A 15,425-nucleotide genomic window follows, 5' to 3' on the forward strand; every position below is an offset into this window, starting at 1 on the left:
TTCAAGCTCCTGTGAGGTACTGGAGCTCTCCATACTCACAAAACCCCCCCCGTCACCCCCATTGAGTCATTATGGGTTTACCCACCCCTCCTTCCTCTCACTACCTCCCTGCCCCCTATCTCTCTCTCTCTCTCTCTCTCTCTCACCCCCAAATCCAACCAAGTTCTCCACCTCCTCTCTCTCCACTCCCCCGTTCTGGTCATCAGGCCTTAATCCCAGAGGCCAGCGGGCGAGTCGGGGAGAGGCAGCGAGGGATCGAGGACGAGAGTGGCGCCGCGGGGGCCTGGCCAACTGACGCTGTGCCGGCTGTGTTAATGCAGGGAGACCAGGACTCTCTGGAGCATTGGAGCAGCGGGCTGAGGGAACTGGGAACCATGAGGGCCGACCTGTCCCAGTACGTGCTGGCAGGGGACACCGCCCTGCTGCAGGGACAGCTGGATCAGCTGCATGGCCTGTGGGAGCATCTCTGTCTTCAGGTGAGCGAGCAAGTGTGTGTGTAAGAGTCATGTGGTTTTAGTTGCTTTACTCTTACTGATGGAGAGGGAAAGTAAGAGAGAGCAGACATGCTGAAAAGGCATGTGGCTGTTGTCCCAGCAGCAGCGAGGGGGACACAATGACTCTCCTGCTACTAGAGGTCTTGGGTCTCTCAGAAAAAGGGGGGAAAGTTTCAGACTCTCAGAACAAAAGCACACACACACACACACACACACACACACACACACACACACACACAAAAAGAGAGGGAAATCAAGACACTGACTCTAAAAAGGGCAAGATGGTATGAAAAGTGATTAATTTCCATCTTGTTTATAATTTTAGTCAAGTTGTGGCAGATCACATATTAGAGTAAGAAAGTTCATTCATAAATACATAACATGTGCATCAAAAAAAAGGACATACACACAGACTTTTTTTTATTGTTCTTAAACTGCCATGTAGCTTGTCCATTTTAATAAAATTGCTAACAGTCTTTACCTGCATCGACGAATCAACGTTGACGTGAACTGCAGCCATGTTCTGTGTTTTTTGACCTCTGACCCAATGTAGCCTCCTGTGTCATCGCGGGCGCTGGGTGCCTGGGGACGTTTTTAAACGGTTGTATTCATTAGATTGACCGTAATGTGCTCAAAGGAAGTAACTGCTGCGCTAAAGTGCATTAAAGGCTGCGTTAGATTCGTCAGTGTATAGGTGTGTGTTCATGCATTCATATTTGTCTGATTATATGCCATCAGATTTGCTCACAATGGCATGCAGTGTAGTTGTCTGTGTGTGTGTGTGTGTGTGTGTGTGTGTGTGTGTGTGTGTGTGTGTGTGTGTGTGTGTGTGTGTGCGCGCTCCACGGCTGTAGGCCAACAGGTTGCAGGTGGAGGCAGTCAGTGGACGGGGGACAGCAGATGGCCCGGCTGTCCTCCGAACGCTCCACTGGTGACGGGGCTTTTGTGTCAACGTTCGAAGGGGGAGAAAAACAAACCCTGGTCCCAACAACACACTCCCTGCTGCCCCAGGGGAACAGCTAACTGCCATGTTAAGGGCAGAAACAAGCAGCTAATGAAAAGGCAATAAAACATAATATTCTAAACAGGTCAAGACTCACTCAATCAATGTGGCAGGGGTTCAGTCAGCCAGTCAGAATTAGGCTAATGGTATGAATATTAATTAAAAGGGACACTAACAAACATGTTGAGCACAGTACATAATAACTAGGCATTGGACAAGTGATCAACAACGAGTTATGTCCTTTATTGAAAACAATTTTAAAATCCTGAACAAAATAGTTTTAATGGATTAATACCGTGTACAACCATTATCATAAAGCTTCGAATCAGTGTTCGTACCAGCAGGTGCATTTTCTAATGTATATTTAAGCACGCAGGGATATTTGTTTAGACTAGTTTAGACCACTAAATTTGAAACTTTCCCGACACCTTACAGTCATGTAGTATAAATTTTGTAGTGTGAACTGTACAGCAATCTCAAGATATGACATTCATAATATCTGAATGTAGCCTTAGATTTTTTTCTATTTGAATTTAAATATTGCAATATTATTATTATTTGGGCCTGTCAGTAAGACTGATGAGTCGTAATCGATAATGGATTGGCTTAAAATTTTCTCACTTGTCATTTATCTGCAGGTGGGTAGATAAATGACAAGATGGCTCTTTATTCAGCACACCCTTACCATTTCTTGTGGAAGAGTCCATGTTTTATGAAAGCTGATCATTTGAGGGTAGCTGACATCCACCTACAACTACTTGCAGGTGTCCCTGCGCAAGCAGGAGATAGCAGACCGCCTCAATGCCTGGAACATCTTCAACGACAAGAACAAGGAGCTCTGCGATTGGCTGCTCCACATGGACAACAAAGTGTCACATGGGAATGAGCAGCTTAGCATCGAGGAGATGGTGGAGAAACTGAAGAAGGTGAGAGCTGAAGAACGCATCCTCTGGATTTTTTTATTTCCAGTAGTAACCACAGCATTAAAAAGACACAAACCGTAGCAAATTCTTAGGTTTATAGTTCTGTATGTCCCAGTGAAAAATAGTTCCATCTGTGATGGAAACAGGATACAGGAAACACTGCAGCACAGCAGTGAAATGTTGTGTGCATTTAACCCATCACCCTTGGTGAGCAGTGGGCAGCCATGAAAGGCGCCCGGGGAGCAGTGTGTGGGGGTGGGGCTTTGCTCAGTGGCAGGATTCGTGTAAAATGCCATACGTGTGAATATGTACATATATATAACTGTATTGCCATTTAGGATGAGGCGGTGTGTGTGTGTTGTGGTGTAGCGAGAAGTTGTAACTTCATTAACATAATGTCCTGGCCAAAGATCTCAGAGCAACGGCTGGTAAATGAATCTGTAGTGAAATCCCAGGTTTCTGGATTGCTTATTTGGGAAGTGGGTCAGGGGGTGCAAATACAGTGAGTGAAGAGAAGAACTAGAATAACTCAGATATGCTCAGGCATTTAAAAAGAAAAGAAAAAAAAAACCTTATGCAATCCCGCTCCGATGGGAATTTAGGGCAGAATGCACGTTTAGTTGCCTCTTTGTTCTGGTACAATAGCCTCTCTTTCATCATCGGCTGTAGGGGCTGTGCTGACAGGTCGGCCATTAGCACACACAGGGGCTGGCTACAGATTAATGATGCGCCTCTATTGTGAGCAATGAAACTGAAATCTCTGATTAGAGTAAAATAAGTGCCAGGAGTATGAGGGTGGCAGGTTTGCCATGGACACTGAAAAACGGTGGGATCTTTAGGGGAGGACAAGCATGACCATGGCTAAATGTGTTGCTCAGGGACGATTTGATGACCCGGTGACTGCCCAATGTTTCTAGATGTCACACAGTAATGTGTTCTTATAGGCAAACTGGTGAATGTGACATTCTTTAACACGCCTCGTGTACTACGTGAGGGCACAGCGAAATGTGTCGTCTGCATTTAACCCACCACCCTGAGATGTGGGCAGCCATGGAGCAGTGTGTGGGGTTGGTACCTCAGTTCAAGAACATGCAACCCTCTGGTTACGAGTCTGCTTCCTTACCCGCTAGACCACCACTGCCCCACCAGGAAAATATGGCCGCAGTAGCTTGAAAGGTACGCTGTGCTTCTTATCTCTTCCATGAAGGACTGCATGGAGGAGATCAACCTTTTCAGCGAGAACAAGAGCCACCTGAAGCAGCTGGGAGAACAACTGCTGTCAGCCAGCGACAAGGCCAAGGAGGCCGAGATCAGCGGTGCTCTGGGCACCGTCAGCGAACGCTGGCAGAACCTTGTCAACCACATTGAGGCTCGGTGAGTAGATAGTGGACCATTTTTATTTTATTAATTATTGAACATTCTGTGATTGAAGGTTGGCTTATTATTATTGCTAAAGAGATCCATTAGAGCAGGGGTGACAAACTCCCACATCCCACGAGATCCCACGAGAAGGGCAAATGGGTTGTGAAGCAGCTCTAAATTCTTTTTTTTTGTGTGTCACCAAAGCAATGTGCAAAGTGCGCACTGCATTATGGGATCTGTAGTTTGTGTGTTATCAGAGCATCATATCGTCAGGCCATAATAATAAATCTATCTAAAGTGAGCTTGCGGGATTCATCCAGCAGGCCGTGAGTTTGAAACGTGCATTAGAACCTGTGGCTCAGTGCTTGGAGGCTTGTGAGTTCTTGTTCTCGCATGGGATCCTTCAGCAAGACCCCCAAGACCTCGTCACTGTCACATTGTTTGTTGTCACATTTGCTTATAAAGTGTTTTTTAGCGTTTTTAATTATATGACCATGGAAGAAGATAACAAAATATCATGTTTGTTCTACAAAGCCTCTTTGTGGGCAACATCGTTGGCCAAGTTAAATCCACGGGAAGGTGCTATCATAATCCATTCGCAACTTCGGTGTGCTATAATGCACCCATGGGTTTCCAGGTGCTGATTTTGACTTCAAATTGCACAAAATTGTGTTCTCGTTAAGTTGTTATCTCGCTGAGTGGTCCGCGGGTGTTCCGCTCTCAAACTAGCAGCAGCGCGGTTACACTCACAGTGCCAAATTTAGCTCCCCGGCGATGAGCGTAGCGCATACTGCGGAAGGTCGTTTCCCCGCTGCTGCGGTCTACTGGAGCACTGAGCATTTGATAATTGTTCAGTGTAAATAGTTTTAGAATAAGTTACTCATTGTTTCTATTACAGAAATTGCATAAATAAATGATACATGCAAATTAAGATTCTATGTGAAAAAGACTATCCTAAAATTTTGCATCAGTGACCTTTTGTTTTCCTTAGTGATGTCACAATTCCAGGTTTTACTTTTGGAAGGTGTACACACTCATCAACATACGTTACCTGCACTCAATGGCTTATAATGGCACATATTCAACAAAATTGAATTTTACAATTACAATTCTGTTGGACAGAATCTAAGACAAACCTGAAAAGATGACACGCCTTGCTTTTTTTTCTGCCATTGTTGTCTAGACTGTAAATGTAAGCCAACCACCGCTTTTATTGACTGTCTAGATTGGGAATAATACAGTAATGTGGTTTGTTTGCCATTAAGACTTGATTAATAATGGTGATAAGTAGTCATTAATGAAAGATCCATGGCCTGTCTAACACTAGTTGCAAAATGTACACTACTGTAGGTCTGAAATACTCAAACTTTTTTTTTTTTTGTTCATGGAAAACAAAAATGGAATATTCTAAACGGTCCAAAACTTCTCCTGTCATGAGTGTTGCACACATGTAATGTCTAGCTGCTGTGAGGATCCCTGTACACCCAAACAGATGGTTTTATTTTGGGAGTGGGGGTGTTAGCGTGTCCCTCGGTGGCGACGCGGTCCCCATCTTTGCCATATGGCCTATGGGCCATTACGCCAAAGCCTAGTCCCTTTACATTGTCCCTTTACATCCATCCAGGGGGGCACTAGAGGGGACTGGGCGACTGGCTGTCACCTCAAATTATCAGGGGGTGGTGTGGGAACAATAGGAGCAGCCGCCACAGCCCCCCCTGTTGCCGGGGGGACACGTGTCTGTGAGATGCACACATCTGCAGCAGCTTAACTCAAGGGCCCATGCTGTTACCGTCAGCCAGAACAATGGGAAGGGCCACACATCATTGTGTTACCTAGTGGAGCCTATAAACCCAAGATCTGACCCTTTACAACAATGCACTTCTCAGTAGCACTTCTCTCCTCTGGGTTGTCTATTTTGAAACCAAAATTTCTTCGTAAGATAGGCCAAGTCACAGTGGAAGTGTCCAACAGGATGAAAAGTAAAGGACAGGGAGTGGGAGGTCTCTTTTTGACCTGAAAAACGTTGCTTTTAAAACACGTTTTTGGCAGAACAGACCGATGGATTGGAGTTTTGATCTTTAATATTTATGAGCAGATAGGTATGAGAACCTCGTTTGGACGACCAGGGGTGTCACCTTTGTTCTTTGGTTACAGATCGTCCTGTCCTTTCCTTTTAATAACGTTTACCACCACCAGCATGTCTTAATGAACAATGTCCCTCTCATCAGACAGCAGATGCATGAACAAAATGACGAGGTCCTCTCCTGAAGTTGAGAGTGCTAGGTGCTCAAGTTGCCTTAAGTGAGGGTAGCTATAGCAACCAGTTTTAATGATTAAAAAAAAAAAAAAAACGTTGCCATGGTGTGTTTTAAAGCTTAAGAGGAGTGAAGGGGGGGGTCTTTTGGGACTTTAAGACATCTTTCAGCTGTGACCCTTGATCCAGTGTTTTGTCCATAGTTATGAGAGATAATAATTTCATATTTAGTATGTGTTTGATCCAGCTTATTGTTATTCAGTTTCATTAAATCCTTCACTCACTTTTGGTTCAACTTATAGTTTTCATGTTGGAGCATCACTAATAGAAACATTAATGTTTTTGGTCATCTCTAAATTGAGTAGCTGAAAGAGTTTCTGGGGGGGGGAGTCTGACCGACATGATTTAGATACCGTGGTGAGAGACCCTTCTTCTGGGTTGTTTGGTAACTTTGAAGCTGTTAACTTGACTGCGTCCAGGGTGAGGAAGCTGAGGGACACTCTGGTGACCGTGCAGCAGCTGGACAAGAACATGTGCAACCTGTGCTCGTGGCTGTGCCGCATCGAAGCCGAACTGGCCAAGCCGGTCCTGTACAGCACCTACCACAGCGAAGAGATCCAGCGGAGGCTCGCCGAGCAGCAGGTACGCATTACGTGCCCCCTTTCCCATGACGTGGTTCCAGCTCTGCTTGAGTGCAAACAGAAAACACAGCCTCAGCGTAGAAGCACAAAATAGATAATGTGCCACAAAAGGGATCACATAACGACAAAATCAACTTTTCAACACGTTGATTCATTTTGTCCACAGAAAGAAAAGCTACTGTCACATGTACTTGTACACAAGTAGTGATTCATTTTGTGCAACGGGCATCGGCACATGCCATTTTGTGGACGGAATCTGTATTGAAGGGACAGGTATTGCATTTTGTCAACCGTTTCATTGACAAAATGTGTTCCGTCAACATCTGAAAGTCACTCTGTCCATTAAAATTCACAAAATACATGTCATTTCATTCAGTCAATGCATTTTGCCAGTGACAGTCCCTTCATTCAGACCAAAAACACCATGAATTCTATGAACGAATATTTCTCCGAAAATAATGTCACTCGTGTTTTTGTATATGATTGGGTGTGGCACCTCTCGAACCAGCAAGCAGTAGTCAGCAAGGCTGTGATATCATGTTCTGCTGTGGCGAACGCTGTGCAGGAGTTGCAGTGGGACATCGAGCAGCACACAGAGGGCGTGACCTCAGTTCTGAACCTGTGCGACGTGCTGCTTCGCGACGAGGACGCGTGTGAGGGCAACCCCGAAAACGACTCCATCCAGCAGACCAGCCGCAGCCTGGAGCAGCGCTGGAGGGACATATGCACCGCGTCGATGGAGAGGAGGATGTGGTGAGGGACGCGTCAACACTACCGCTCTCATGAAGACAAGCAATTTACTGCCTCTAACCAAACACTAAGTCAGAATGCTGGACCGTCCTGTTGTCTGTGCTGTAACCCAGAAGATCAGAGCATCACCTGAATACTGGTCCCATCAACTTGCGTTCTGAGCACCGTGTTAATTCTAAATGAATTCTATACAGGGAGGACATCACAGTTACAAAGACAACGCAAAATAGATTTTAGAATGTAATTCACCTTAATTTGTTCTTTCCAACTAATCTTAGCACCGTAGATTCAAAAAAGCTCTTTATTTCCCTTTTAAAAATGACATTGCTATTCAGTTTGATGGGAACGTGTCTCACTGATTCTAAAACCAGGCCAAGTCAAGCCACACAAACTCTGTAGGTCAAGTGGAAATTCTTTCAAATTCTTTTTACTCATTGAAATTGTAAAGAGTGGTAAATTTAGAGTCGTTTTTTTCCCTTTTGTGCTGGATGAGTTAATAAATATACAAGGGTGGAAGTACCCTAGTGGGTAACACAACTCGCCTTGGAATTAGAAGGCCACAAAGTCACAGGTTTAAACCCCACTTACTAGCATTGTGTCCCCCACTCCACAGGGACTGTCTCTGTAACTACTGATTGTAAGTTGCTCTGAATAAGGGCATCTGATAAATACCATAAACATAAAATGTAATTTTATTACCTTGGCCGAATGCATGCAAATCAGCGAATCTTGCTAACACTGGGCTAATACAGGCCGCTGGTGCGTCCGGTGTGAGACTGTACTCGGCTGATCAGATGCCCTCTCGCTCTCCTCCATGTGGTGCAGGATCGAAGAGACGTGGCGACTGTGGTGCAAGTTCCAAGATGACTTCTCACATTATGAGGAGTGGCTGAGGGACGCCGAGAGCACTGCGGCTGACCCCAACTCATCCGATGTGCTCTACACCGTCGCCAAGGAGGAGCTCAAGAGATTTGAGGTTTCAGGAATAATGCTTGCGATTATTCATGCCGACTATTGGCAAATCATTCTGTGCGAATAACCAAAACACACAACCCATCACACCGAAGCCATACAAAAACCAGGCCATTTTCCCACTAGGTGTTTTACCACGATACTTTAATTCATCCCGTTTAGGGGTTCCAGCGGGAGGTAAACGAGCGCCTCACTCAACTGGAATTCATCAACAGCCAGTACCGGCGACTGGCCCACGAGAACCGCACTGACGGCGGCAACAAGCTCAAGACCATGTTGCGCCATGGCAACCAGCGCTGGGATGCCCTGCAGAAGCGAGTGGCAGCTGTACTACGCAGACTCCGGGTGAGGCATACGGAATTATGAGACTAGTCGCCTCACTGCACTTGCCTTATACAGAGAAAAGCAGTGTAATAAGGCGCTGTAAAGTAATGTGACTTTCTGTGACTTAGCCTTTTTCTTTGGAACAAATTTGTGAAAAATGTAGAAAAAGTTTTTTTTTTTTTGCATAATTGATTTAGTAATTTAGTATAAATTGTCCCTACATGAACTGGATGTGGTGTGCTGAGTAAAATGCTGCTGTTTGGGCATGAAGGTTTTTTTTTGTGTGTGTGAGTGTGTATTTATGGGGCTTTTCGGGTTTTAATTAAAGCAATGAATCTCTCATCACCCATCCCTCCCTCGCCCTCTGCCCCACCTGGCCCTGCCTTTGCAGCACTTCACCGCGCAGAGAGAGGCGTTCGAGGGCACGCGGGAGAGCCTCTTGGTGTGGCTGACGGAAATGGACCTGCAGCTGACCAACGTGGAGCATTTCACCGAGAGTGACGCCCACAACAAGATGAAGCAGCTGAACGTAGGTCACCAACGTACTGGATGCTTCTGGCCCACCTTCATTTCACCTGTGGTCCAACTGTTGTCCTGGACGGTGCCAGACTAGCACATCCACTCATTCCCATTTGTATATTATGTAATGGAACGAGTAGTGCAGGATGAGTACCATCCACACACAGTTTTCAGCTGCAATTGTCTGTTTCTTCTACTTATTTTTGCTGAGATATTTCCTGTCCCAAAATGTTTTGTTTCCTTGCATTTTTTTTATTGCATCATTTTCTGTATTATCATTTCTTTGTATTTTTGAGTCCTTAACTGTGTTTACTGGATGCAGGGCTTTAAGAAGCAAATCACCCTGAACACCAAGAAGATCGATGCACTCATTGTCTTTGGGGAAGTGCTGATCCAGCGCAGTTCGCCCCTGGACGCGGCGCTCATAGAAGATGAACTGGAGGAACTGCACTCCTACTGCCAGGAGGTTTTTGGCAGGGTGGCCCGTTTCTACCAGCGCCTCACCAGCCCACATCCGGTATGAAATCTACCATAAAACATGTAGACGTTCCATCCATCCATCCATCCATCCATCCATCCATCCATCCGTCCATGCACCTTTTTTCCCAAACTTGATTATGTGGGACATGAATTAACGCAGGAGCTGAAGGAGGAGCCTGAGCTGTTTGGGGTGGAGACAGGAGATGGGGACCAATCCAGCCAGCTACCCATCTGCCTCCCAGGCCCCTCGGTGCGACCTTCAGGCCGGGACTCCCCCGTCAGCGTGGACTCCATTCCGCTAGAGTGGGATCACACTGGGGACGTGGGCGGATCTTCTTCACACGAGGATGACGAGGATGGCAACTTTTTCAGTTCACTATCAGGTAACCATGGCAACGAATTTAAGCTATACACCGCCTGTTACACACCAATGCAATGAGGTTGCAGAAAGCCAAATGTACATTTTTAATAAACGGCCTAGCTGTCAGTGAGAAAACCTATTTATTTTTAACAATCCAGCCTACATTAATAAGACTGTTCACACTGGAAACATATTCTGCAGAGTCTAACATCTTAAAATCTTTTACAGTGTTGTATACCGGATTTTAAATGGATTCAATTCAGCATTTACAGAATACTTTTTTTTTTTGATTGCACCATTGTAGTGTGTAGCTGTTGCGATTTAGTTGGGCCCAGATGTAGCACGCTGTGCCAAAATGACAAGAGACCGAGGTGGAACTGATATTATCTCGAATAACGTTGCTGTCTGATCAACAGCAACAAAAACAGCGGCGCCCTGGATTTTATACTTATGACGAAACACCAGAACACGAAGGAACTTTCTCCATTTTACCACTGTGAATGTGAAACTGGTCCCAATAAACATTCATATAAAGGTTTTAAAAAGCTCTTTAAAAGGATAGAAATCCTCAGTAACAGTAATATGAAACATTGAATAGATTTAATGAGATTCAGGCAAATATACTGTATAACTGTATATTCTTTAAGTTATTTATTATCAACCTTTTTTCAAGCAGTGGGACTGAAAATTGTGAAAATCTCACTCCTAGCTCTACAACCCAGACCATCTTTACCCTGATTGGTTTTGTCCATGAATTAGACACCCATTCTGCCCAGTTGACCAACATTTCTCCCTCCAGATGTGGAAGTGACTGAGAGCGCACAGTCGTTTCTAAAAGCGACCTCCCATTTGCTGGGAGAGACCTCGGGTAGGGACCCGTCTCTGCATGTGTCTCTCTGCCGCTAAAAGCAGCCTGGCACCAGCTCGCAAAAAAAAAAAATCCCGAAAACCCCTCCTCTCTCCCTCCTCTCCCTCTCTTATGTTCTCCTGCGCTTTCGTCTAGACCACGTCATCAAAGCTGCTTTCCTCCTCCTCCTCCTCCTCTTCCTCCTCCTCCTCCTCACACTGAATGAACGGGGCGTGCGGAGCTTGTTAGCGCAGGTCTCCGGAGGTGTCCTGCAGGGTGGAGGGTTGAGCGAGGATCCCCGTTCTTGTCCCCGCTGCTGCTGCTGCTGCTGCTGCTGTGTCTTGAGATTCGTCTGGGGCTCAATTAACGCTTGTGCATGATGTCATTTTGCCGCCATAAATTGTACCCGTCACCTGCATGGCTGCATTATCAAAACAACAAAGCATTTCATCAATCCAGCCACTTCTGATTGGCGGTGATATTAAAGATGATATTTCAGTGGTATTAAAGATGAGTCATGTGCCATGGTGGAGAGGGATCTTTGCTCCATCATAAATTGGTTATTTTTTAATAGCTTTTTTTATTGACTGATGAAATGTCCACGAGTCACTGCTGTTGTAAAGTTATAGTAAGAGTTGGGAGTTCATCTGCTTCTGGAGCGTGAGGCTTGCTGTGATTGGTGGGATGTGTGCTGAGGCGATTGTGGGCGTTTTCTCCCAGGTCCAGGCTTGGCCGCATCAGAAGCTCAGAGCTGGCACGCAACCCAAGGCCCAGACCGGACTCAGGGCCCGTCGGACAGCGGGCACCCCTCCCCCACACACACCAGCACACCCTACACACAGGGCTATGTAAGTACTGACACACACTCTCACACACACACACACACACACACACACACACACACACACACACACACACACTCACACACTATACAGGGGTGTGTGTCAAAGATGGCCATAAATAAAGCAGCATGATAGGAAATGAATGTCACGTTTGGCAATTTGAAGAGGTCAGGGTTCATCTGCGTCCATTTATTAGTTCAGTTTGGGTCATTTTAGGTCACGTCCACAATGTTGCCATATACATACATGGCACATGTTATAAAATGTTAATACATGAAGTGTGTGTGTGTGTGTGTGTGTGTGTGTGCGCACCAGGCCCGTCTCATGTCAGAATGCAGTGGCAGTATTAGGAGTATGAAGCGTGTCTCCCTGATCCTGGATGAAGAACAGGAGGCAGAACAGGGTCTCACAGGCCTGGGCACTGGGGACACACAGTCCGGTAACGACCCTCCCCCATACACACACACACATACATACACTCTGCTACATACAAACACACACACATACAGGCACCCTGCTACATACAAACACACGCACACACTCTCTCACACACACACACACACACACACATACAGGAACTCTGCCACATACAAAGACACACACACACACACTCTCTCACACACACACACACACACACAGGCGCCCTGCTACATACAAACTCACAAACACACATACAGGAACCCTGCTACATACAAACACACACACACGCACGCACACACACACACATACAGGCACCCTGCTACATACAAACACACACACACACACTTACAGGAACCCTGCCACATACAAAAACACACACACACACACACACACATACAGGAACTCTGCTGCATACAAACACACACAAACATACAGGCACCCTGCTACATACAAACACACACACACACACATACAGGAACCCTGCTACATACAAACACACATACACACACACACACACACACACACACATACAGGAACCCTGCTACATACAAACACACACACACAGGCACCATGTTCCATGCAAACACAGTTGCCTTGGCTGAAAGAGTCTCCTCCATTTCTCACTGCCAGGTGTGATAGAACGTTGGGAGCTGCTGCAGGCCCAGGCAATGAACGAGGAGATGCGCAGGTCCCGAGTTCCCCAGCAGACAACCTCTGACCTCCAGGACATCACTCTCTGGCTGGGTCAGGTGACACCGGAGTTGGAGCAGCTGTTGGGGTCGGACTCCTCCATCAGCGTGAAAGCCATGGAGGACCGAGTAAAACAGTTAAAGGTAGACAAATAGTTGCTGGCTGTGCTAAGTGTGGGGCTGATCTTTAACCCAGATCCATGGAACCCAGAACTTGAACCAACTAGATTCAGTTTATTCTTTTTATTGCACTCTTTATTAAGTTCTCAAATCTCTTCCAGTCAAGTGTACAGTTAGGACATCTGGGATACTTTTAAGCACAACAATCTAATTTTAATTATTTTTAATAAAATCTGTACAGCCGAAGCAGACCTTTTGTCTTTCCGCTTAAATCTGTCACTGACCTCTGACTAAAATACATTCATATCAAGACCACAGAAATCAAATGTGTTTTATCGAAGCCTTTTCTAACTGTGTTTTTCAAATTGCTTTTGTTAGAAAAGATAGCTGTCTAAGGAATTCAGGAGATTTCAGGATCTGAATAAGTTGGTAAAATAAGTGGATCATCTTTGAGTTGGAGCAGAGAAGGAAATTCCCATTTCAGAACACCACTCAGCAAACAGTGGAAGGTCCAAGAAGTTTGCTCAAGGTTCCCTAGTAATTAGGATCTAACGTTCTAACGATGTTGTATGGAATGTTTTCCATACAACTGGGAAGTATTGTGTTCTCGCCTTGTCCATCTCTTTATCTAGCTCTGGTTTGTTACGAAAGTTTCCTTGTACTGAAAGGGTTGGGGGGATCGTTCAAATCACTAATCGACTGGTTTTGTGACATTGGACATTTGTGACATTTGACATGTGACATTTGCCACATTTTTACCAACAACTACAGGCCAATAATGCCAGACCCCGTGCCTCCCTCTGCCCTGCAGGAAATGCAGAGGACCTTTGCCCACTACAAGGCCATGATGCTCTCTCTCAACCTGGGAGGAGGAGATCTGCAGCGGGGTGTGGAGAGCGCAGAGGCTCAGCACCTGCAGGACGGCCTACGCCGCATGAACCAGGGCTGGGCCGACGCCCGCAGTGGCCTGGAGCGCTGGGAAGCGAGTTTGCGCGGCACACTCATGCGTTGCCAGGTGAGGGCAAAGCGATCAATACACATATACACAATACATCATCTTCTGATAATGCACACTTCCATTCTACAAGTTCCAATCTGACCTCTGACCCTAGGAGTTCCATGAGACGATGCATGCTCTGCTGCTGTGGCTGCCCCATGCCGAAAGCCGTCGATTCGCTGTGAACATCCACGACCAGGCCACGCCCTCTGCAGCGCTGCAAGAGCACCGAGCCTCCCTGCAGGTAAAATGCTAATCTGGTTCATTATAAGGTGATGTGGCCTACACGGTAAAAAGTTAACCCTGCTGCTTGAAATGACCGAACAACATGAAGAGTATTTAGTTAATGAACACGTCCCCCCCCGCGCGTCCAGGCACTGCAGGAGGAGCTTGGGAGCAGGCAGAGGCAGGTGGGCTCCCTGCAGGACATCACCAGCCAGCTGCTGCCGGAGGACAGCGGGGAGGACAGCGGCGAGGCCAGGGAGAAGCTGCACGTCATCGCGAACAAGCTACGCCTGTTGCTGCGTCAGGTCACCCAAGACCTGGACACTGTCCAGCTGCGCCTGGTGAGGATGGACAGTTATGGATGCTGTGGTTTTAATATATTGACACATAAATTAGTACAGTCTAGTAGCTAGTTTTGGTCCATGAACCAATAATTTACCTTGAACTTCCCCTCGAAGTCAGAACAGCAGAGTCACCGAGTATTTTCTAACGGCAGCTCAAGACCTTCCTCTTTCGAGAATACTTCGACTAACTCGTAACTTTCAAACAGTCTGACTTACATGAGAAAAACTACAACCGAGTGAATAAAATGACTGTATTCATAGTCGGGGGTCCTAGTGAACCAGAACTGATCACTTCATTAATGGTAACTTGAAATCACGTTGTAAGTCACTCTGGATAAGGGCGTCTGCCAAATGCCATAGATGTAAATGTCAACGTTGTGTGTTGCAGGAAAGTCCAGCTGAGGCCGAAGAAAGAGGACCCACCACAGGCACCAGGTACGATACCATGGATCAGTCTGCTGCCATATCTGCTCCATCTTCTCACATTGTGCCATAAGAATGTGAATGTTTAACTTTATCTCCACATTGATGTGAAATGGAATGGCGACCCTTTTTTGCAGGAGTTAGTTTCCATTTTCCAACGTTCCAAAAAAAACATTTTTTTCCCCCTTAGTGCAACCTTTTGTTAACCAGTCAGTGCTAAAAGCTGCCAGTACTGAACCAGCGCTCCATTGTTCCTTAGGTTTTCAAAAACGTCCCTCGCTCCTTTCCCCGCAAACCTGCCTTTGTTAAATTGTTGCTTTTGGAATATATTGAGTTTTTTTTTTTGTCAAAGTGACAGCCATATTGCCACGGTCTAAAGTGACAGTTTAAAAGCCGACTGAGGTTCTGGTCGGAGGGGCCATAGGAACATGGCTC

General features: G+C 46.0%; 1 protein-coding gene across 14 annotated transcripts in view; it reads left to right on the forward strand.

Annotated features, from left to right (window-relative positions):
- The window catches only part of syne2a (spectrin repeat containing, nuclear envelope 2a), an 88,410-nt gene that overhangs the window by 71,718 nt on the left and 1,267 nt on the right, over positions 1 to 15,425 (forward strand). For 12 of the 14 annotated variants that reach the window (XM_029002237.1, XM_029002241.1, XM_029002239.1 and 9 more), the window contains 18 exons: positions 321 to 476; positions 2,262 to 2,423; positions 3,628 to 3,794; positions 6,516 to 6,678; positions 7,243 to 7,430; positions 8,253 to 8,403; positions 8,562 to 8,744; positions 9,115 to 9,252; positions 9,565 to 9,759; positions 9,883 to 10,105; positions 10,883 to 10,951; positions 11,651 to 11,778; positions 12,088 to 12,211; positions 12,823 to 13,025; positions 13,813 to 14,016; positions 14,114 to 14,242; positions 14,373 to 14,564; positions 14,956 to 15,002. In XM_029002237.1, the coding sequence (XP_028858070.1) occupies positions 321 to 476; positions 2,262 to 2,423; positions 3,628 to 3,794; positions 6,516 to 6,678; positions 7,243 to 7,430; positions 8,253 to 8,403; positions 8,562 to 8,744; positions 9,115 to 9,252; positions 9,565 to 9,759; positions 9,883 to 10,105; positions 10,883 to 10,951; positions 11,651 to 11,778; positions 12,088 to 12,211; positions 12,823 to 13,025; positions 13,813 to 14,016; positions 14,114 to 14,242; positions 14,373 to 14,564; positions 14,956 to 15,002 (2,822 nt within the window). Of the gene's footprint in view, positions 1 to 320; positions 477 to 2,261; positions 2,424 to 3,627; positions 3,795 to 6,515; positions 6,679 to 7,242; positions 7,431 to 8,252; positions 8,404 to 8,561; positions 8,745 to 9,114; positions 9,253 to 9,564; positions 9,760 to 9,882; positions 10,106 to 10,882; positions 10,952 to 11,650; positions 11,798 to 11,843; positions 12,031 to 12,087; positions 12,212 to 12,822; positions 13,026 to 13,812; positions 14,017 to 14,113; positions 14,243 to 14,372; positions 14,565 to 14,955; positions 15,003 to 15,425 lie in introns of those variants that run through there. The other 2 variants (XM_029002243.1, XM_029002249.1) reach the window with 2 other exon arrangements.

This window comes from Denticeps clupeoides, chromosome 14 (assembly GCF_900700375.1).
Source record: "Denticeps clupeoides chromosome 14, fDenClu1.1, whole genome shotgun sequence".
NCBI lineage: Eukaryota > Metazoa > Chordata > Actinopteri > Clupeiformes > Denticipitidae > Denticeps > Denticeps clupeoides.